Source organism: Habropoda laboriosa, unplaced genomic scaffold (genome assembly GCF_001263275.1).
Source record: "Habropoda laboriosa isolate 0110345459 unplaced genomic scaffold, ASM126327v1 scaffold67, whole genome shotgun sequence".
NCBI classification, from domain to species: domain Eukaryota; kingdom Metazoa; phylum Arthropoda; class Insecta; order Hymenoptera; family Apidae; genus Habropoda; species Habropoda laboriosa.
The window spans coordinates 759,579-779,301 of NW_017100242.1; the positions used below are offsets into that span (position 1 = coordinate 759,579).

At 40.8% G+C, this 19,723-nt stretch overlaps 4 protein-coding genes across 4 annotated transcripts in view; 2 read left to right on the plus strand and 2 right to left on the minus strand.

Annotated features, from left to right (window-relative positions):
• LOC108572088 (extracellular sulfatase SULF-1 homolog) overlaps positions 1 to 8,462 on the plus strand; it is a 107,085-nt gene extending 98,623 nt beyond the window's left edge. The window contains exons 7-17 of the mRNA XM_017934279.1: positions 1,838 to 1,948; positions 2,401 to 2,693; positions 4,207 to 4,551; positions 4,746 to 4,932; positions 5,020 to 5,263; positions 5,399 to 5,578; positions 5,638 to 6,598; positions 6,678 to 7,088; positions 7,186 to 7,377; positions 7,457 to 7,544; positions 7,625 to 8,462. Coding sequence (XP_017789768.1) covers positions 1,838 to 1,948; positions 2,401 to 2,693; positions 4,207 to 4,551; positions 4,746 to 4,932; positions 5,020 to 5,263; positions 5,399 to 5,578; positions 5,638 to 6,598; positions 6,678 to 7,088; positions 7,186 to 7,377; positions 7,457 to 7,544; positions 7,625 to 7,715 — 3,103 coding nt within the window. The 3' untranslated portion in view covers positions 7,716 to 8,462. The remainder of the gene's footprint in view (positions 1 to 1,837; positions 1,949 to 2,400; positions 2,694 to 4,206; positions 4,552 to 4,745; positions 4,933 to 5,019; positions 5,264 to 5,398; positions 5,579 to 5,637; positions 6,599 to 6,677; positions 7,089 to 7,185; positions 7,378 to 7,456; positions 7,545 to 7,624) is intronic.
• Positions 8,463 to 9,385: 923 nt separating this feature from the next.
• Positions 9,386 to 10,267, minus strand: LOC108572070 (UPF0544 protein C5orf45). The gene is made up of 3 exons (XM_017934257.1): positions 10,217 to 10,267; positions 10,066 to 10,134; positions 9,386 to 9,928 (listed from the first exon to the last, which is right to left on the minus strand). The coding sequence occupies exons 1-3, from the start codon at positions 10,265 to 10,267 to the stop codon at positions 9,386 to 9,388; spliced, it is 663 nt and encodes a 220-aa protein (XP_017789746.1).
• Positions 10,268 to 10,793: 526 nt separating this feature from the next.
• On the minus strand, positions 10,794 to 11,665 carry LOC108571896 (ATP synthase subunit s, mitochondrial). Its single transcript, XM_017934054.1, has 5 exons — positions 11,654 to 11,665; positions 11,495 to 11,583; positions 11,213 to 11,415; positions 10,975 to 11,137; positions 10,794 to 10,905 (listed from the first exon to the last, which is right to left on the minus strand). Exons 1-5 carry the CDS (start codon positions 11,663 to 11,665, stop codon positions 10,794 to 10,796), a joined length of 579 nt encoding a protein of 192 aa, XP_017789543.1.
• A 609-nt stretch (positions 11,666 to 12,274) lies between these two features.
• Positions 12,275 to 19,723, plus strand: part of LOC108571974 (lysine-specific histone demethylase 1A) — a 118,679-nt gene continuing 111,230 nt past the window's right edge. Inside the window, exons 1-10 of the mRNA XM_017934142.1 lie at positions 12,275 to 12,307; positions 12,833 to 13,061; positions 13,137 to 13,288; positions 13,358 to 13,519; positions 13,603 to 13,719; positions 13,797 to 13,973; positions 14,065 to 14,325; positions 14,419 to 14,556; positions 14,633 to 14,706; positions 14,799 to 14,947. Of these exons, the coding sequence (XP_017789631.1) occupies positions 12,284 to 12,307; positions 12,833 to 13,061; positions 13,137 to 13,288; positions 13,358 to 13,519; positions 13,603 to 13,719; positions 13,797 to 13,973; positions 14,065 to 14,325; positions 14,419 to 14,556; positions 14,633 to 14,706; positions 14,799 to 14,947 (1,483 nt within the window). The 5' untranslated portion in view covers positions 12,275 to 12,283. The remainder of the gene's footprint in view (positions 12,308 to 12,832; positions 13,062 to 13,136; positions 13,289 to 13,357; positions 13,520 to 13,602; positions 13,720 to 13,796; positions 13,974 to 14,064; positions 14,326 to 14,418; positions 14,557 to 14,632; positions 14,707 to 14,798; positions 14,948 to 19,723) is intronic.

The following is a 19,723-nucleotide window of genomic DNA, read 5'->3' on the forward strand; positions in this document are numbered from 1 at the left end:
AAAAAAACGTAAAATTAAAAAAGTTGATATTTAAATCGCTTGGCTGCCTCGACTCACGTTTCATGCTTATCTTTTATTCACTGTCCTTGTCTACGTTCGGCAAACTGCAAAGGCGGGCGCGAGGTTCGAAAACGTAGTCCCTGACTCTACGAGTGTCAGGTTTAGATTCCTTGCGGTCTGACACTTGTGGAGAATATACTGTACTTTTTACTAGCAATTATAACTTTGGAGGATTTTAACGAGCCAGTCTCTCCACAATGTATAATCCTTTACACACGATAAAACGAGGTACATTCGCTTAGAAGTTCGCTCAACCTAATCTAACCAGACAAAGGGTTTTAATCTACACGAAGAATGTCGTTCACTAAAATGGTAAAAATGCCTGGAACAAAGCTAATTCGTTCTACCTGCATCCATCATTCTCGGTAGACTTGGTAGCAATGAATTTCAATCATTTCCGGTCACCGCGATTTGGACATTCATCTCAAACTTCTCCCATTTAAAATCCGCCAGTTTCACGGTGAGAAGATTCGCGAAATCCTGGATCCGAATAGCCAGGTGATAACTTATCACTGCTAGCAAAGACGAATACATCTGCGAGAATTTTCATACCGCTTATTTCGAGAAAATTCGACCAAATTAGCCGCAGATAAGAAGAAGCAACCAGGAGGCACGTGCGATCATTTCGAAGCCTTAGAACCCATTTCGCATCTAACTCTTAAATCCCCCGCCGGCAAGATTTCCAACGGGATAAATAGAGCACTGGTACAATCTGTGTGCAAGCGGTCGTTCTCTGGTCTTCTGGAATTACGGTTGCACCGGCCTCGACGGCGGTAAATTAACCGTGAAAAAAAATGGCCGTTGACTGACGAGGACAGGCCATCGTTGCCGAACTACCGTGTGAACCTGGATCCACGGCGATTCGCGTGTAAATCGAAGCACACAGGCCTCCTGTGTCTGTTATAAACATCGCTGTTAGATTAATGCTACGCTTCCGTCGTGTATACACTCTCCCTTCTGGATTTAATAAACGACGCCTGGTCGCAGACCGGCGCTTGTGTGCAACTCTTAAAGAGGACCTTTTCGCGCGACTCGAAAAGTGCAAGCCTTGTGAAGCAACACAGAGGATTCGTTTTAGATCGAGATCTTTTTTCTTCTAACTTTTTTTACGGGACGATAGGGAGGAGCAGAGGAGGATAATGTCAACGTTTATACTCTCTGCGCTCCGGTTGCAACGTACGAGCAAAATGTCAGAGGGTGAAATTGTTTGGCTCGATAGAGCAAATATTATGACTGGCAGAGATCAATCCTCTCGAGGCCGTAGTCGCTGTTTTTTATCAGTTGTTTGCTCGTGCGATGGTTTTATAGCTGGCCTCGAGAGGTGGTCTGCGACAACTTTCAAAGGTCTTCTCGCTGGGAAAATAGAATTTCGAGCGGGTGCAGTGTCGTTTTATTAAGAAACATTCGAACTTCGGTTAACGGTTTCTGCGGTGTCCCTGTTTTTCTTTTCTTAATCGACGTCTAAAGTGGACCGTAAGGATCTTATCGATCGATCCAGTTCTACAACAATATTTTCCATCTACTGTTCAACAGTTTCTGCTGAAAAAATATTGACAGTGTCTAAAAACATCGATCGTGTGCCGGTTCGAGATCGAATGTTACGAAACGAAATTAATTCTGTCGCGGAAGGGTTAATACCGTTGAAAATTGGGTAGGATGGAAAAATGAGGAATTCGACGAAGGAAATATTAAAATAGGATGTAGCCGCGCGGTATTTACCCCGCGGGGGTTGAGCCGCAATATTGGATTACAATAAAGCATCTATATGACGTTGCAGAGTAGACGACATAGTTTTGAACATCGACTTGGCGCCGACGTTCCTGGACATTGCCGGCGTCGAGACGCCGCCACAGATGGACGGTCGTTCTTTCAAGAAACTTTTTCAGAAGTGAGTATACTGCCAATTTTATCCTGTGTATAGTATACACGAAACGTTACATCCCGTACAAATCTCGCGTTGCACGAAAATTACCGTGGAATCAGAGAAATGAGACGAAAGAGACGATCTGAACAGCTTTGTAAGGACGAATTTTTTTCTTTTTTGGGTAAAATATTGAATGAAAATCGATAGACTATAGAGTCTGTATTTCTGTATTATAATTTATCAATTTCTCATTATAATTACCACTGAATCAGAGTGGCAAACATGTTTGCAACTCGAGACCAAAATTGGGCATTTTTTAAGACTATTTTCTAGCGAAACATGGAATAAAAATCGATGGACAATGAAAGCTATATTTCCGTATTACAATATTCACCAATTTTTCACCACATTTGGTCGCCTTAACGCAAAAACTATTCGACTGTAGGCAATTTTGCAAATACGCTTTGATACCACAGTAAACACGGAAGAAGATCGAAATTCAAGTGGCCAGACACGTTCTTGATCGAATCCTCTGGCCGTCGAGAGACGCCAGAATCGATCGCAGAATCGAAAGCAAGAGAAGCCAGAAAGCAGAACCAGACACTGGCTAAACAGCACTCGAACGTCACACCGGAAGAGGAAGAAGACAACGCGACTGACCCAGACGTGGAACACGAGTCGGAGCATCGTTTTCTGGAGAACGATACTGGCAGCGATCAAGACATTTCCGAGGACGATGATTTCGAGGACTCGATCATCGACGAAACGAGTAAGACATCGTTTAAATTTCCTTTCCTTTGCTTTTTTTCCTCCACAGACCAGATCGTTAAGTCGTAATTCTCGTTCTTTACGCGAACTTTCTTTATTCGGTTTCCCCCTTGCAGAAAGGCGTAACACTTTGCACCGATGTTGCGCTGACCTTTTCGCTGCAATAAAATTGCTCTCCGGTTGGAGAGCCGCAATCTCGCATTATGATCCGATCCTCCGGTGAATAAATTACTCCGATCACGGATTCGCCGAGTGTGACGATGTAATCAAAGTTGGACGTAGCCATTTTATCCATTCTCAGAGTATGCAGGTGAAGAAGATTGAAAAACGAGAAAAGAAATTCTTCTGGCGTCGTGCTTCTTTTTTTCTTCCCTCTTTTATCATAGCCAAGAATTATTAGTCAAGAGAAATTACTACGGTGATTAAGATCGATATCCTTCAGAGAGACTCCAGATGGACTTGAGATACTCCTAGCGTAAAGTTTTAATTAGTTTCGACAACGGTTGTATCTCATCGTACGGAAAGAAACATCGAAGAAAGTTCTCGAGGATTCGCCGGGCGTAATTGAAGCACGCGGTTAACTTAAATGAATTCTCATTCAGCGTGGCACGGATTACCGCGCTAAAAAGGATCCAGTAGGGTTTAGGTAGAAATCTCGCAGAGGGGTTTCAGGGATTTACGCAACGATCACGCTTCTAATCCCATTTTATTGGCCCGCGTTCCCTTCATAAAGTCTCTTGTCGCTTTCGCCGCGCCGGCTCTGACCCACGGTCATAAACCAGAAAGTGAATATTCCTAGCGAAACTCCGGGGGATTAACCCTTTGCACTATCATTATTATCGTGATTTACTGCTCTGTACGGAAAGTTCCTTGGAGATTATTCATTTATTCAGCAGTATCTGTTTGATCGCCTCTTATGTCAACGATTTTTCCAACTCTCGATTTTCACTACTCGTTTAGCGAATTTTCTTTTATCAAGGAAGAGTCTAACTTAAAATCGACCTTTTTTGCATAAATCAAAAGTACCGAATCTCCAAGTAATTTTTTTATCGCAGTCAAAGGATGCGCCTTTCTACCGAAAAAAGAAGCATCGCGATATCTTCACTTGTTTGCCAAAGAAAATTGTTAATTTACTGAAAAAAAAAAAGTAACGTCTTCATGCTGGAATTTTCAACCTTACCTCAACCAAGTGGTATTGTTCATTAACTATTTAAGCAATTGGTAAGAATAATTGAAGAAACACCTTATCCTTAGAATTTGTTTAACATTCGTTTTGGCTCGAACACGAGGAAAACCGGTTGGCAGTGATTTATTTATAAAACGATAACGGAGTGCATAAAGTTCAACGGAAGTGTAAGCCATTAAAAAGATCAGAGATCAAGCGTTACATCCGAGGTGACTCAAGAATTCCAGAGAAAATTAGTATCATCAAGTCGACGATGACTTCATAGTGCAAAGGGTTAATTTTCCACTGAACATCGTGGTAAACGATCCTCCTCCTCGTCTCTTCACAGATACAGATCCACACTTGGACAACAGGGTTCACCCTGTACATTCCCCTTTCTCCACGAAACACGAAAGGCTGGCGATCGAGTGTTCGCGGCCAGAGGCCCAAGCGAACTGTTTACCAGGACAGAAATGGCGGTGCGAGAGGGATGGTCACAGATGGAGGAGGCACAAGTGCAAATACGCGGCTCCTCCGCCGAGAATGACGAAGAAATGCGCCTGCTTCACACCGAACGGGGTTGTGTACACCAGGCTAGAGTCGAACGACTACGACGGACATCGATACGGATTTGGTAGAGACAGGAGACCAGCTGACGTGTACACAGACGTGGCTAGATACTTTGCTAGAAGAGGTACTTTAAGAAAATTGGACATTTTTGAAAATTTCTATTAGAGAATCGGACTGTTGAATAAAGTATGGATTTTTGGAGAGATCTCGCGGAGAATCTGGTTCTGTATGCTTGGAGATTAATGGATAGTTGGCAAGATGAAAGATTCGGTGGCCTCTCAGTTTGGAGGGACGATCATAATTCAGAATTTTTATCAGGCAAACGAGACGTCTCAGACGTGGTTAACGAAGATTCTGGTCGAGATACCGACGTAAACGACGAGGAGTACAACGATGGGAACCGAGACAGGAGAGGCATCGACGAAGAGGACGACGAGGATTTCTTCCAGGAATTGGACAGGCTCGAGGACGACGTGAGGAGAGAGTACGCGAGCTTGATCTCCAGGTACGAAAGTTTTAGAAAGTTCGATCGGTCGAGTGATAAGGCAGGCACAGCTGTTTCATCCATGATGGATCCGTTTCTTTTTTTCAGGGTGAGATTCGATAACAGAACGTCGCGGGAGAACGGAGCATTGGAGTTCGATAATTTGAACGAGTCGGAATATTCGATCGAGGACTTCGATCCTAGCTTGGATAAGGTGGTGAAAGGTCGGCTGAACGTTGAGGACGTTGTCAGGAGGCATAGGAGGGTGCGGAGGAGCGTTGCTAAGAAAGATACCGTCGAGCATGTGACCAAGATCATGGAGAGCATCGAGGAAGAATTGGACGACTTGAAGGTATTTCCGATTAAAGAAATTCTAATGAATATTCCGAGAATGACAGTTTCGTGTGAACGAAGAGTGTTTGAGACTACAGTGTGAACGAAAGATAGAATAATCCCTAGAATGTTGAATTTTCATTCCGATACTTAGGCCACGCAAGCTCGTAATTCAGAGCAAAGAAGAACGCTACCCCCGAAATGCTCAGTCCTCCCAAAAGGTGGAGTGAACTGTTCAGAGACCGTGTACCAGGATCCAAACGAATGGAGGATTTCTAGGCGTGAAATCGAGCAGCAGATCAGAGAAATGAGGATGCAATTGGAGACCCTGAAAGTGGGTATCGCTAATAATTCTGCTACCCAAAGCAAAGTGTTTTACCCTGTGTTTTTCAGGATATTCGTCGTCACTTGATGATCAAGCGGCCGCACGTGATCCGTGAGCCAGAAGACACGACCAAGAATCAAGAAGAACCTCAGAAATCGCATCATCACTCTTCGAAGAACCACGTGAATCGTCATCACAAGAAACACGATCACGCGAGCACGATGAATCCTACCGTGACGACCGTTCGTTCCACTGTGAAGCAGAACCAAGTCACAGAAGACAGGCCTCTATCTACAGATTCCACGGAAAAATCGAGGTTTAATGTTACAACGACGGACAGTACCGATACAGATACGACTGAACCGACCACGACTACGTTATCAACCACGACGACGATGACAACGACGACGACGACGACCAAGCAAAAGAAGATTCCTCGTCGTCAGAAGATGAAAGAATCTTCGAATAATAGAACAGAGGCAACGGAGAGACGCAGAAAGACGCATCATCACAGAAGGAACAATACACTATTTACGAACAGCGTTCACGACGAGGTGCCCACTGTGAACGTTAGCGAGACAATCGAAACAACCATAACTACACAAGTTACGACGTCCAGTCAAAAGCATCAAACTAGATATACGACCCTTCCCACCACAACTACCAGAGAAACCACTGTCCAAAGGGAGGCTTCGAGTAGTTTAGGAACCACGAACGACTTCGCCAAAGAAACCACACTGGGAATGGACGCGCAAACTATACTATCGACAGGCATAGAGAGCTCAAGTTTGGGTGAAACGACGGAATCCCAAAGAACCACTACGGTGTTAGGTAAAGCTACCACCGATGGCCGTACCAAATCTACGTTTTTATCCACAACTGTGCCTACTACTCCTGTGACAACGCCAGTCGCGGTAACTCCGACTAGAAAGTTCCCAAAAATTCAGAAGAACAGAACGTCGGGAAATCTGGGACCATCGAGGATCGACGTTACCATCTTAGAGTCTCCGGATAGGAGAAACAGGCAAGGTTAGCGATCGTAAAAATCATTTTTTTCCAATTATCTTTTAACGTAGATCTGACTGAACGTGTTTGTACTTCACGATAGACATAATAGACATAGCAAATAATAATCGTCGACTGCCACCGATGCTGAACAGCCCTCTAGAAGCTCGTCACAAGTGTTACTGCGAGCCAGACACTTACTCGAGGAAGGACGAGAAAGAAATAGCGAGGGAAGAGAGGAGAAGGCTGAAGGAGGAACGTCTGAAGAAGAAGGAGAGGAAATTGAGGAAGAAGGCCAAGCTCGAGAAGGAATGTTTAACCGAGAAGATGAACTGCTTTGAGCACGACAATGATCATTGGAGAACCGCTCCTTTATGGAACGCAGGTCCATTCTGTTTTTGCATGAACGCTAACAATAATACGTATTCGTGCATCCGTACTATTAACGCGACACACAATTTCCTTTACTGCGAGTTTACTACCGGCCTGGTCACTTATTACAACCTGAGGATCGGTGAGTGGATTATTTATGTATATTCGCACCTGGCTACGTTCAAGGAAATTGCTTTTTGTTATTGCGTCCATTCTTCTTCTTTTTTTCTGTCGGTTAGATCCTTTCGAACAGTGGAACAGGATTTCTTCTTTAACCTCGACGGAGAGATCGTATCTTCACGATCAGTTGGAACATTTGAAGGGTTGCAAGGGAACGAGGGATTGTACGGTTGGAAGTGCGAGAGAAGCGTATCCGCAACCTCAGCAGCATCAGAGGTTCATATCGAAGAGGAAGTATGCTAATTCCTTCGGTACGTTTGATTAATAATATACTTCAAAAAATTTTTAAAGGTCTATCTAGCGTTTATTTCGCGATTTTCATTTCTTTAGAGGATTTATTCGTACCATCCACGTTACAAATTATCCGCGAAAGCGAACTGGGTAGTCCGCCGAATAAAAGGCGAAAAAAGTTGCAAAAGTAAGTGAATGAACTGAAAAATTGATCGTTGAATCTCGGATTTTTTAATGTATTTCTTTCCTTTTCTTTGTACGGAATAGCGTTTGGAATAGACGAAGCAGAAGCTGGCAAAGTAGTTGGAGACACCATCAAGACACGACGAATTCTCGGCGGCACAGACACCAATACTGACACCGTGGTTGGTTTGTTCTCCATCGAGGGAATCGTCGAAGGATGCGTGAAAGCATTGCCTTAGATGTATATTAATTTTCGCGATGCATTTATCGTTATGACGTAATTTATTTAGTGATATTTAATTGAGAACGGATACGTGATAATTGAATTGAGAAAGAATTTTCTGATCGCATTATTAGGCTCGAGAGCTGTTCGAACGAGGTACCACCGTGTATATTTTTTAAATAGAGCTACACACATTTTTATCACGACAAAATTATAATTAACAATGTGACTGATCGGGCGCGAACAACAATCGGAAACGACGATCTAAACGACGATCCTTTTTTTACTTAATAGCCGATATTTTTTATAATAATTTATTTACCGTCGTCTCTTTAGGTCTTTATAACGGGGAGACGCGTGATTTACTCGAGATGAATCAACACACACTTGCCTAAAAACCGAGATATTTTATGGCAATTTTAAAATGCAAATCTTCGATCTATCCGGGGCAAAAAAAGAAAAAAAAAAAAAGAGAAAAAAAGAACAAATTAGCGACACGATTAAACTTCTTTCAGCGAGGTGAATAACCGATACCAATAGCTTACGTAGACAATAGATTGTCTATAAGAAGGAGGATGGAGAGAGAGAGATTCTGAGAGAGTCCGTTTGATCGCGTGTAAGAGAATGAATTCAAGCTGGAATTCGCGACTACGGACTGAAACGCACAACGAAAGAACAAACACAATAGCAACAATCGTCCTGCCAAAAGTCTTTTTGCCTTTTCCTCGCGGATAAATCTCTATACAACTGATATACGTTCGTAAGACGTTCTTCTATTCTACCGAAGCTGCCATTCAATTTTTTTTCACTTCTTCCTATTGCCTTCGAGCAATAGCAATGCAGAATAAATTGCTACTGCCACGAGAGATGTCTCACGGTCGTTCTAGCCAATCTTTATTGAGAAACGTTCAGTAGGGAGGGAAAAGAAGAGGTAATGCTACGAGCAACAATCCAAGATTGTGCAAGGGAGCTTTAGATGAAGCCGAAGAAACTTTTGGCACCATTTATTCTGCGCAATGTCCTGTCTTACTAGAAGCAGTACTGAAAACTTTTGTGATTGCTAAACCTAACAGTCTCTGTTACGGAAAAAATGGAATGCTGATGGATGCATATAATTCTATTAGCATGGAATGGAGGAGGTGATGGAAGATTCGACAAATGTATTGTACACTTGCTTTGACAAGTATGAAAGTGTTTCTTTAGACAATATTCGTTCTTTTACAATGTGAATTATATATAGTTTAAATACCAAACTTAATAAATCACTGTACGATAGCTAGATACTTGTCTCCATTAGCATTTTATTTTTTTACAAGTATATGTCTGTGTTATGTACTAGGTTCTCAGTTAGTGTCCTGAGAATATCTTCAAGATTTTGAAACTAAAGCAATGTATTTAAATCATGTGAAATAAATAAATAAATACTGTCCAAATTCCAATTGATATATCTCATTTGCTTAATTCAGTTTTGGAGTATCAGTTGAAAACAAATTAAGAAAGAACATAAAAATAAACAGTACTGAAAATTAACTGAACATATATTTTTTATAGCTTAGTACATAAGAAACTTACAAATGAAAATAACCTTTTTTTAAATTGCAAATTAAAAGAATATAAGGAACTTAAAAATTAACAGTAAGATCAAGATCCTCATTGTCGTCAAAAATGTTTTTTGAGAACTTGGTTTCCATAACACTTTTACTATGAAAATCACTGTCCTTGCTATTATCATTATTATAGGATACATTATCTACCTTTCCCTCTGTTGTGACATTGTTGTCTTCTTCTTCAGTATCATAATCAAAATCTTGCTTAAAGTCATTTTCATAAGAAATATCACTATTCACATTTGTATGCTCATTGTCCGAGCATGATACATTGTCATTATCAAGGTACAATGAATCATCACTTCTCTTATAACTAGTACCCTGACTATTTGAAATTGCACAATTCTTAAACTTAATCTCATCTGGTTTGTCTAAATACTTTGCCCACTTGTTTTCAGTTAATTCTAACTTTGGTTGCTCAGAATAATCATTAAAGCAAGCATTACTCATGTCATTAGATCCTTGAAAGGATGCATTTTCCTCAAGTTTATGCTCTTTTGTAAGATTTAATTTTTGAACATAAAGCCTACAATCTTTTCCTGAGCCTTTAAAATACACCTAAAAATTTCAATTTTATACTACAATCTCGTAATTTATCATTTTTATTGAATTGCGTAACGACGTCCATTTCGCAGAATATTGTAATCGATATTAAAGATACAATTTTTTGTTTATAGAAACAATAATAAACTAACCTGTTTGAATATCTGCTTGAAATTACATATTTTGCACTGCCATTTCTTCGCTTTTTTAACTATGTGCACCTATAAATCAAACAGAATGAACAAATTATTAGAAATAGCGTATTATATTGCGCTTTCAAAATACTACGTATTAGACAATTACCTGATACGTTCTACACGAAGAACAACATAAAATATTCATTTCTTGCGACATGGTGTTGCAAATTATAAATATTTAACGTTAAACGACACTTTTTTAATATTAAAACTGTTACGTCTTGAAGCACTACACTTTCGAAACTATTTCAAACTTTGAATCGCTTGATATTTCACAAGACAGTTTAGCCAACATAACGTTATTGCGTTTTGGCGGGAAAGCAGTAGCATTTCTTCAAGTTAGTTGAATTCTGTTACTTCCGGTACTTCCGGCAAATTAAATACGTTCGATTTGAATCGAGCGTTTGTGATTTTACAATTTTTATCGTAACAGTGTGCTAAGAACATATGAAAACGAAATGAAAAATTGCAAATTTCTATGAAGTACGTGTTCAGATAAAAGGTACCATTAAAATATATCTTTTTATGCAAAATGTGACATATCGTAGTTACTCGTGACAATGAAGAATTACAATTTACTATAACGGAAAAATTTGCCACGTTGTAGTATTTATATATTATTTATTACATTTTATTATTACAATTTTTGTGAAAAACATTCATCAAACATAATCTCGTAATTCTTATTTTGGTTCAAAACATGAAATTTTACACTTTGGTAAAGCTTCAGCAAGTTCTTTGCAAATAGAATTATCAACAGCTGGCAGTCCTTTAATTTTTAATGTTTCCAATTTTCTGAAATATTAAAGTACTTCAGACACTATTTAATACGTTTTTTAAATAATTTTTGTATGTATTACATACTGCAAAATTTTCAATTTACGTAGACCTTCATCTTCAACACTTGTACAACCAATAACTTCTAGATGTGTTAATGTGTCTTTTAGGATTGATAACTTTGACATAGCTACATTATCAATATATTTACAATTTTCAAATTTTACTTCTTTTATATGATTACATCCCTCTACAATAATAACTTAACGAATAACTGTGATCGTGTTCATATTTTTTCATACATTAAATATACTAGAATACTGACTAAAATGTGGAAATCCCACATAAGATATTCCAGCATTATTTGCATCTACAGCTTCAATAAAATACCCTCCACCAGATGGTAATAAATTATAATCTTGTAATGAATCCTTAAATCCTTTCCATCTTACACTTGCTCCATTTCTTAAAAGCCATTCTGCACAAGCACGATCGGGACCAACTTCTTTTATACGGTCATTATCGACTCTTTAAAAAAGAAGCTTCTTGCATCAAAGCTATTTACTTTATACAGTGAAAATCAAACAACATAGCTTTATTCAAGTACCTATTGAAAATAACAGTAAGCCAGTAGAAAAGGGGCTTAGTTTGATAGCTTAAATTTTGAGAAACATTAGGTATGAATCTAATTGAGGTCTGAAAGGAGAAAGTATACCACAATAAAGTTTATTAAAAATGAATTGATACGAATTTTTTTAAGACATACATAAAGGGTCATTGTTTCTTTTATTCTTGAAAATATAATGTCTATTTTATTGAAATCTCAGAATTACAAAAACGTTGGTTACGTAGTTTAGATGTGGAAAACAAATTAGACAATTAACTTATGATTGCACAACTAAACATATAATTGATACACCGAAACCTCTGGTACTTTTGAATATATAGAAGTATAGAATACTACGAGCAAGCGTTTAAATAACGCATTAGTAATCTATGTATGACGTAAACTACGAAAAAATAAAAAGTAAATCTCCGGTAGGTGGCTAAAAACTTCTCAACGGGTAATCAAAAATTTCATAAGAAATATGACAGTAGTTTTCCAGTACCAGTTCGAGTGGCATTATTTAACATTGAGAATTCAATTTAATATGAAATTTTATATAAAATTATTTACAAGGATTAAGACATTTGTATCATTCTCCCTACAGTAGACATTGTTTAATACAGATGTCAGCGACCAGTTGTATTTCTGTAGACCATAGTATTCTACGTTACCTATAGTCTCTGGATATCATAATTGTATGTGCCGCCGGTTTGAAGAGTCAAAACAAACCTGTGTGATTTCGCGCAACAGTGATTATATTTTGCAGGAAAACTACCAAATAGCAGCGACATGAGTCGAAGGAAAAGGGCGAAGGTTTGTGCTATTGTACTTCTTTACCGCAACTTAGTATTGTTTGTTATTAAGGATATTTTTATAAAAGGTACTGTTATTGTGAACGATCAAATAAGCGATGTTTTCGAATATTTGCTACAATATGACTCAGGTGTTTGTTTCCCTACGTTTTTCAATGCTATGATATAGGATGTACAAGTTCTTGGCTAAAAGACAATTCGCGTGTGTTTACAAGATATGATTCAGTGTTGTAAATAAGTAGACTAGGTTATGTTTTGGTTAGATGTATTATTTGTTGTTTATCTTAGTTCGTCCATAACAGTAGGTTTAACGTTTTGTAATTATAATCGAATGTATCTGTACAAACTGAAATAAATGAGTTTTATACAACTTTTAATTCATAAACGACTGTAGACATTTTTAACCTATATGTAAAAATAGATTTTTGTATCCTAAATAAAGTTTTACTGAATAATAACTGACAATTGAATATGCATATATTATCCTGTGAGTATTTAGTCTTGACATGTACATGCTTACGTATAGGTGGAATATAGAGAAATGGAGGAAAAGTATAATCAACTGGAAGACGAAAATACTTCAGACACATCAGAGAAATCTAAACCTGGACTTGTCACTCCAGAGAAAAAGGTTGTGCCAGAGGTAAAAAAGGATTCTGATGCTACTATACCACAGTCTACCCCCACATCTTCAGCACCAAAAATTGAAGTGAAAGAAGAAGATGATCAAGATAGTGATCATGAAGATCCTCATGGTAAATATATCTTTGAAACAGGTATTGCTGTATGCTTGCAACGGATGGATCCACAACTTATGTATTTGATTATAGTAAAAGAATTACTTAATGGATTAGAGGGAGCAGCATTTCAAAGTCGTCTTCCATTTGATAAGCTTACCTCCACAGAAGCAGCTTGTTTCCCAGATGTTGCTGGTGGACCACCACAGACACAAAAAGTTTTCCTTCACATTAGAAACAGACTTGTACGACATTTAATTTAATAAAATTAAATATCCCTTGTTCATCCTTACATGTAAACGTTTCTATTTCAGTTGCAATTATGGCTTGAAAATCCAAAGCAACAATTGATCGTTGAAAATGCTTTGCCAGCAATAGAACCACCTTATAATAGCGATACTGTATTAGCACGTCGAATTCACGCATTTTTAGAAAGACACGGTTTCATAAACTTCGGAGTGTTTAAACGTCTAAAGGTAATAAAAGTTTAATAATTAATTACTTTCATACTAGTTCTATTTATAGATAACGAAATCTAAAAATCCGATCTTTTTTTCAGCCATTACCTACTAAAACGTTAGGTAAGGTAATTGTAATTGGTGCAGGCATTGCTGGATTAGCTGCAGCTCAACAAATGCAACAATTCGGCTTGGAAGTAATCGTACTTGAAGCACGAGTAATTATTATTTCAAACTTGACCGTATCGTTAAAAAAATTGTACAAACTCTCTTATATACATGGTGTATTTTATAGGATCGCGTAGGAGGTCGTATTGCAACGTTTCGAAAATCATCGTATATCGCGGATCTTGGTGCAATGGTAGTGACAGGTTTAGGTGGAAATCCCGTCACAACGCTTAGTAAACAAATTAACATGGAACTTCATAAAATTCGACAAAAGTGTCCTTTATACGAGAGCGACGGTCAAACGGTTATTATGAATATAAGATATACGAATGTTGTAATAATTAAATATTTAAAAAAGATGCCTTATGAAGTTTTAATATTTTCGTCGCGGATAGGTCCCGAAAGATAAAGATGAAATGGTAGAGAGAGAATTTAACCGGTTATTGGAAGCAACGTCGTATCTTTCGCACCAATTAGATTTTAATTACGTGGGTAGTGCTGGATCCGGACAAGGTGGTAATACGCGACCGGTTTCGTTGGGTCAGGCATTGGAATGGGTGATACGTCTACAGGAACAAGGCGTCAAACAGCGTCAAGTAGCTCATTTGCGTTCCGTGCTATCGCTTCAAGGGCGACTTATCACTAATCAACATAGAGTGAGTATCTTAATTACTTGTACTTGATATTATTTTTCTTTTAGACAACACGAATTTCTAACGAATCCTAATAAAATTCCTCTCGTATTATAGATGATATCAATTATGGACCGTTTGGTCGAATTGAACAAACAGTATAAAGAAATGACCGAAAGTAAATTACAAACACGGGATATAACGCAGGAATTTGTGTTAAGATCAAAGTTACGGGATCTTCATAACGCGTGTAAGGTAATATACTCGGCGAAATCTTTCTGTTTACATGCCCGCGAACGCCTGTACTATTTACATTTTTTTTCTGCACGAGGAGTGGGACCAGCTCGCGGAGCAGCAAAAAGAAATCGAAGCGAAGTTACAAGAACTAGAAGCCTCCCCTCCTAGGTACGTTTAACGAAAACATTGCGTGTCACGCGAAGGAAACATTGTCGGTCGAAGCGTGCTCAGTATAGAAACGTTTCGGTTACTGTTCACAGCGACGTATATCTCTCCTCGAAGGATCGTCAAATATTGGACTGGCATTTCGCTAATTTGGAATTCGCCAACGCTACATCGCTGTCGAATCTGAGCTTGAAACACTGGGATCAGGACGACGACTTCGAGTTCACCGGCAGTCATCTAACAGGTGAGTCGTTTTAAACGATGATATTAGGTAAAGTAATAAGCACGTCGCGTTTAAATCGTCTCCCGATTCTTACTTTCACCGCGTGCTACAGCCGAGGCTCTGCCAAGCTTACTTAAATCCGTCCCTAAATTGACCGTAATCATTATCGACGGTACGCGTTTAAACACGCGAAAACATTCTAATTTCATGCGGTGCGCGGCGTGATTCGTCGGCGTATCCCTGCGCGGCGTAAACGCGTATACAGCATTATATCGACGTTCTCGAGAAATTGCTTAACCAGCCGGTAGATGGTATAGATAACGGGTGAATTATTCGCGGGTTGCATCTCCTTTACAGGCGTCGGATAGTCTCTCGCGTTCAGCGTCCGTGCGGTTGACTTTATCAACCTTATTGAAAGTCGATAGCATGAGATTCCGTGTAGATAGTCAGCTATATCCCTTAACCGATCGGTTACCAGAGTTCTCATTATATGAAATTATACTATGATCACAGCGTTGTACGCGCTCCTCCGCGCTCGGGCCTACTAATGCGTTAACAAAAACGAAACCGCTGAGAAATATGACTATAGATAATCAAGCGGTTTCGTATTTTACACCGTAACCCTAGTCTTTCTCTATGTATTCCCAACTCAACAAGTCCGAGTTAACGGTCTACCCTATCTATTTCCCTAATCATTTATCCCAAGTATTTACATTAAACAACCGAAGCTCCTCCGGAAATAATTGGCATTCCGATGCTACTTGTCGAATCACTGCATCGTTGCAATTTAAATTGTTAGCTCCTGGGCGTAACCCTTGCATACCATTCGGTGCACGCTCGTACCGGGTATCTGGTGCAAGATTAAACCCTTAACCCTTTACATGGACATAGTAGAAGTTCGTCGAGTTACTACTTGGAAACGTTCAAATTATTTTATTCTTCGAACGTTCAAGTTAGCATTAACCCTTGACTCTCGGTTAGTCTCACGGGATTTCTAATTTTTTTCGCATTCTACTATTTTTACTAATAGCAGATTAAATTAAAGAGAATTTTAAACTCTCCTTATCCTCAGATCCGTCACTGAGATTTCAGTGGTCAGAGAAAATGAGAATTTTAAATTCTCAAAATTTCATAAAAATCCCTCGGACTAACTTTAATACAACTTTAAATCCCCCTCGTCCTCAGATCCGTAAATAAGATTTCCACACTGGGAGGTTTCGAAATAACAAATACAGTTGCTTAAATGAAAAAAAAATTTTGTAATTCTAACTTCTCGAAATATGAAAATTCACGATATATAACATGGAGTGATTACGCTCGTCCTCCTAGTACCGATACGTTACATCTAATTTCCTAGACACGATTCACACCCGGAAACTGCGAGCGCTGGAACAACGAAGCGAAGGTGAATCGTGAACGTTAGCCGCTCGGTTCTCTCACGAAATGGCCAGTCTAGTAAACGAACGGTAAACACAACGCTTAATAGATATAGCCGTGGTAGAGGTTGCTGGATGTTGCGTATCAGTGGACCGTAACCCAGCGGAATAACGTGGTCGCGTGTGTCGCTACCGCGAAGCACACTCGACTGACATGGAACGAACGGAACCGGTCGAGAATCGAGGCTCTCGAGTTCCAATATTGCTCTGCCTGTCGTTGGCTGCGACGACAGAGGCAGTCGAGTGTGCCGCGGAACTCGAGCAAGAGAACGTTGGAGCAGTTTGAAACAAGAGACGAACGCGACGACGAGAAGTTAGGCGGATGGAAGAGAAGGAGAAGTCGGAGGATGAGAGGATGTGGATTTCTTGCCATGGTACCACGAGGCATGAGCTATACGCGCGGCTATGGTGGTCAATTCGAAATTAAAGCGATGCCCATGGCCCATGACTGACGTGCATCGATGATCATGACGGTCTGCCCGCAGGTTCTTCCCGGCGATTAATGAGATGTAAACAATTTAACGCTAAATTAAGCACAACAATAGGCTCTCCTTCTCGTGAATCTGCCCCGTCGAAAGTTGGGACCGAAGGATCCGTCGATGTAATCGGTTCTCCTCCTCGCGGACTCTTCGCTTTACGGACCATCGGTTCCTTCTCCGATTCAAACGAATCCCGCTTTGCAGGGTTAATAGCCACTGACCGAAAAGCGTTTAGGCTGAAATATTCTTTGAGATACTTTTTCGCTTTGAATGTCGCCGACTGCTTCCTATTCATTTTCTCTCTTTAACCCTTTCTGGTAGCTTCGATTCGACGACGGTAGACTGGAGAGTGTTGGAGGGAATGTACAGGATCTCTCGAGTTACCATTCTTTGGAAATTCTTCTTCGACCAATTTACGAACGTTCTTCGGTAATATCTCTTACGATCGTTCGAAAGAAGCTGGTCAATTTTTCTTCGGGGAAAGAAGCAATCTAATTTAGATTATACCTATGACGAAACGTTGAGAAAAAGATGAAGACGGAGAACGACATCTCGTTAGCTGGTCCCTCGAATAAAACTGGACGAACACCCCCTCGTACCTTTCTTTTTTACCACGTACATCCTCGGAATACATTTCAGGCTGGGTACAATGTTTTCGTCTGGCCGTGATCTGCTCGAGGAAACATTTGGTAGTAAAATTCCGGAATGCATGTGGATGTTGTGGCGATCAGCGTCGCGACGATCCGCCCGTTTCCTCTTCTGATCGCTCGTATAACAGAGAGTTATCGAGCTTTGTTCGCGTGGACTGGCCGCGTCGCCGGTGTTTTCGTTCGTTGGTCCGTCACGAAAACGTAGGCAGCTCGACATTATGCTTGTACACACGTACATACATACCCCGAAGAAGCAGATACTCTGGGCAGAAGTGGAAGAAGGGGCCCAAGGATGGGCCATTTACGACGTATCGAACGCGTCTTCTATACCGTTCGTTGACTCCGATCGTCGCATTCCACGCCGTCCGTGTGTCGCTACCAAAATTATATTGTCGTAAACTTGGTATTCACTTCTCTCTCTCTCTCTCTCTCCTTCTCCTTTCTTCCTTGAAACGAAGAGCAGACACGCATTATGGGTGGTTACACGAGGACCCGCTCTGAATGAACGCCTTCGTTCCTTCAAGAAAGTCCCTTTTCTTCAACGTGTGTCCGCAAGGATACTCGCGAGTCTCTACGTCGGCAGAAGAAGAAGAAGCTTTACACACGCCTCTCGGTATTAATCGAGAAAGTTCAATTGAGTCTTCCAGGCTGACTTTTAAAAGTTGTTCGGAATCACCGCTCGAAAGATAAATCGTCGATAGGTATATAGAGATAGGACACGAAGGGAGGAGAGAATCGTCGTAACGATTGTGAAAAGTTGAGAATAGACGATTCCGCTCATTTCCTCTTCAACCTTCTTCGAATATTTACGAGCGAAGGAAGAATCCGGAGTATCTAGGCTCGAGTTATTCCCTCGAGATCGAAATCAGAGGAACAGAGTTAAGGATCAGCGACGACCTGACTTGCCTAAAGGTTCCCCTGGACGCGTTTCGTATTTCCCATATAATAACGTGTTCCGCTCAGTTCGGAAATTTACGAACGACCAATGAAGCGAGCGAGCGAGGAGCAACGGGGATATAGAATGGGCGGGGGGAAGAATCTCGGAATGGCGCGCGGCTTAATGAGCTTTCGCTTTCGATCTCCGATCGATTCTCGAAGGAAGAGACGCGTACCGAGTCTGAACCGTGGAAATAAACGAGACGGTTCGGCTCATTTAGCGAAACAAGCCTGTGTGTGCTGTGGTGAAAAAAAGGTGTAAAATAGAATGGTGTCGAAACGAAACTGCGTCTCTTGCTAAAGGTAAGAAGGAACCATCCTGTTTGCCGAGAGGGAAGAGGTGAAGAGGAAAGGAGAGAGAGAAGAGCTGGTGTTTCCTCGACAGGACGAAAACGTAGGCAGCTTAACATTAGTTGAGCCTCGAGCTGGATGGCAAGAGGGGGCCCCGAGTGGTAATTTACGAGGTATCGAAGACCTTGTACACTCCTACCCGCCAACGAGCCGGCCTCGCCCCGCGGAATCCAGTCTTGGCCTTAACGCACCGATACCTTTCCCATGACCACTTTCGGCCTATCTGTGCACACGCGCTGCTACATAACACACGTATATACCACACGATCAACAGCTCTCTCTCTCTGTCTCTGTTTCTCTCCGGTGTTAGCTTGATGTTTGTGCCTTTACCATTTACAGTGCTCCTCGTGTCGACGACGCGGTAGGGTACCTTGTCGATATAGTCTATTCCCCGAGACCGTCTTCTGGCTTTGCCCCGTGGTGGCTCCGTGATCCGCGTGATTTCTCTTCTTAACGTCACCTATCGCCCGTGAAGTGTCAACGAGGCGATTTCTTAGCGCCGCTCGCTCGCTCGCTCGCGCTCTCTACCTCCTTTTGCCCCACGCTCGAACAAATGGTTCGCCGACACGCGTCCTGGATTAAGTCCTCCTGTCTTGACTCGCGTCGATACCTTTCCGCGCTTCTTCCTGCCCCCTCGCCTTTCTTTTTAGACGTGTTTTAAGGTCTTTGCTCAGTGGCTCTCTCTCTCCCTTTTGCTCCGGTTTTACTTTCTTCTTTTTTTACGTCTCTCGAGAAGATTGCTCGGATATTCTTGAGAGTGGGTTCGAAGCTTCGTCGAGGTTGAACGTTCAAGTTGATTTTAGTTGGATGGATTTTTTTTATCGTTGGATAGACGAAGGGTTGATTCGATCGAACTAATGGCCGCGATTAGAGATCGGCCGGTGGGATGATAAGTCGACTTGGCTGGGTGCATAACGTGTCAGCATGAAATGTGCCGGCTCGCGG

Coding starts and splice junctions, on each gene's coding strand:
- LOC108571896 (XM_017934054.1), bottom strand. Junction 11,138..11,212: donor TGTGGGATTTCCACATTTTA/GTCAGTATTCTA, acceptor TTATTATTGTAG/AGGGATGTAATCATATAAAA. Junction 10,906..10,974: donor CGTAAATTGAAAATTTTGCA/GTATGTAATACA, acceptor TTAATATTTCAG/AAAATTGGAAACATTAAAAA.
- LOC108572070 (XM_017934257.1), bottom strand. CDS start 10,267: ATGTCGCAAGAAATGAATATTTTATGTTGTTCTTCGTGTAGAACGTAT. Junction 10,135..10,216: donor CTTCGTGTAGAACGTATCAG/GTAATTGTCTAA, acceptor TTTGATTTATAG/GTGCACATAGTTAAAAAAGC. Junction 9,929..10,065: donor TCAAGCAGATATTCAAACAG/GTTAGTTTATTA, acceptor TGAAATTTTTAG/GTGTATTTTAAAGGCTCAGG.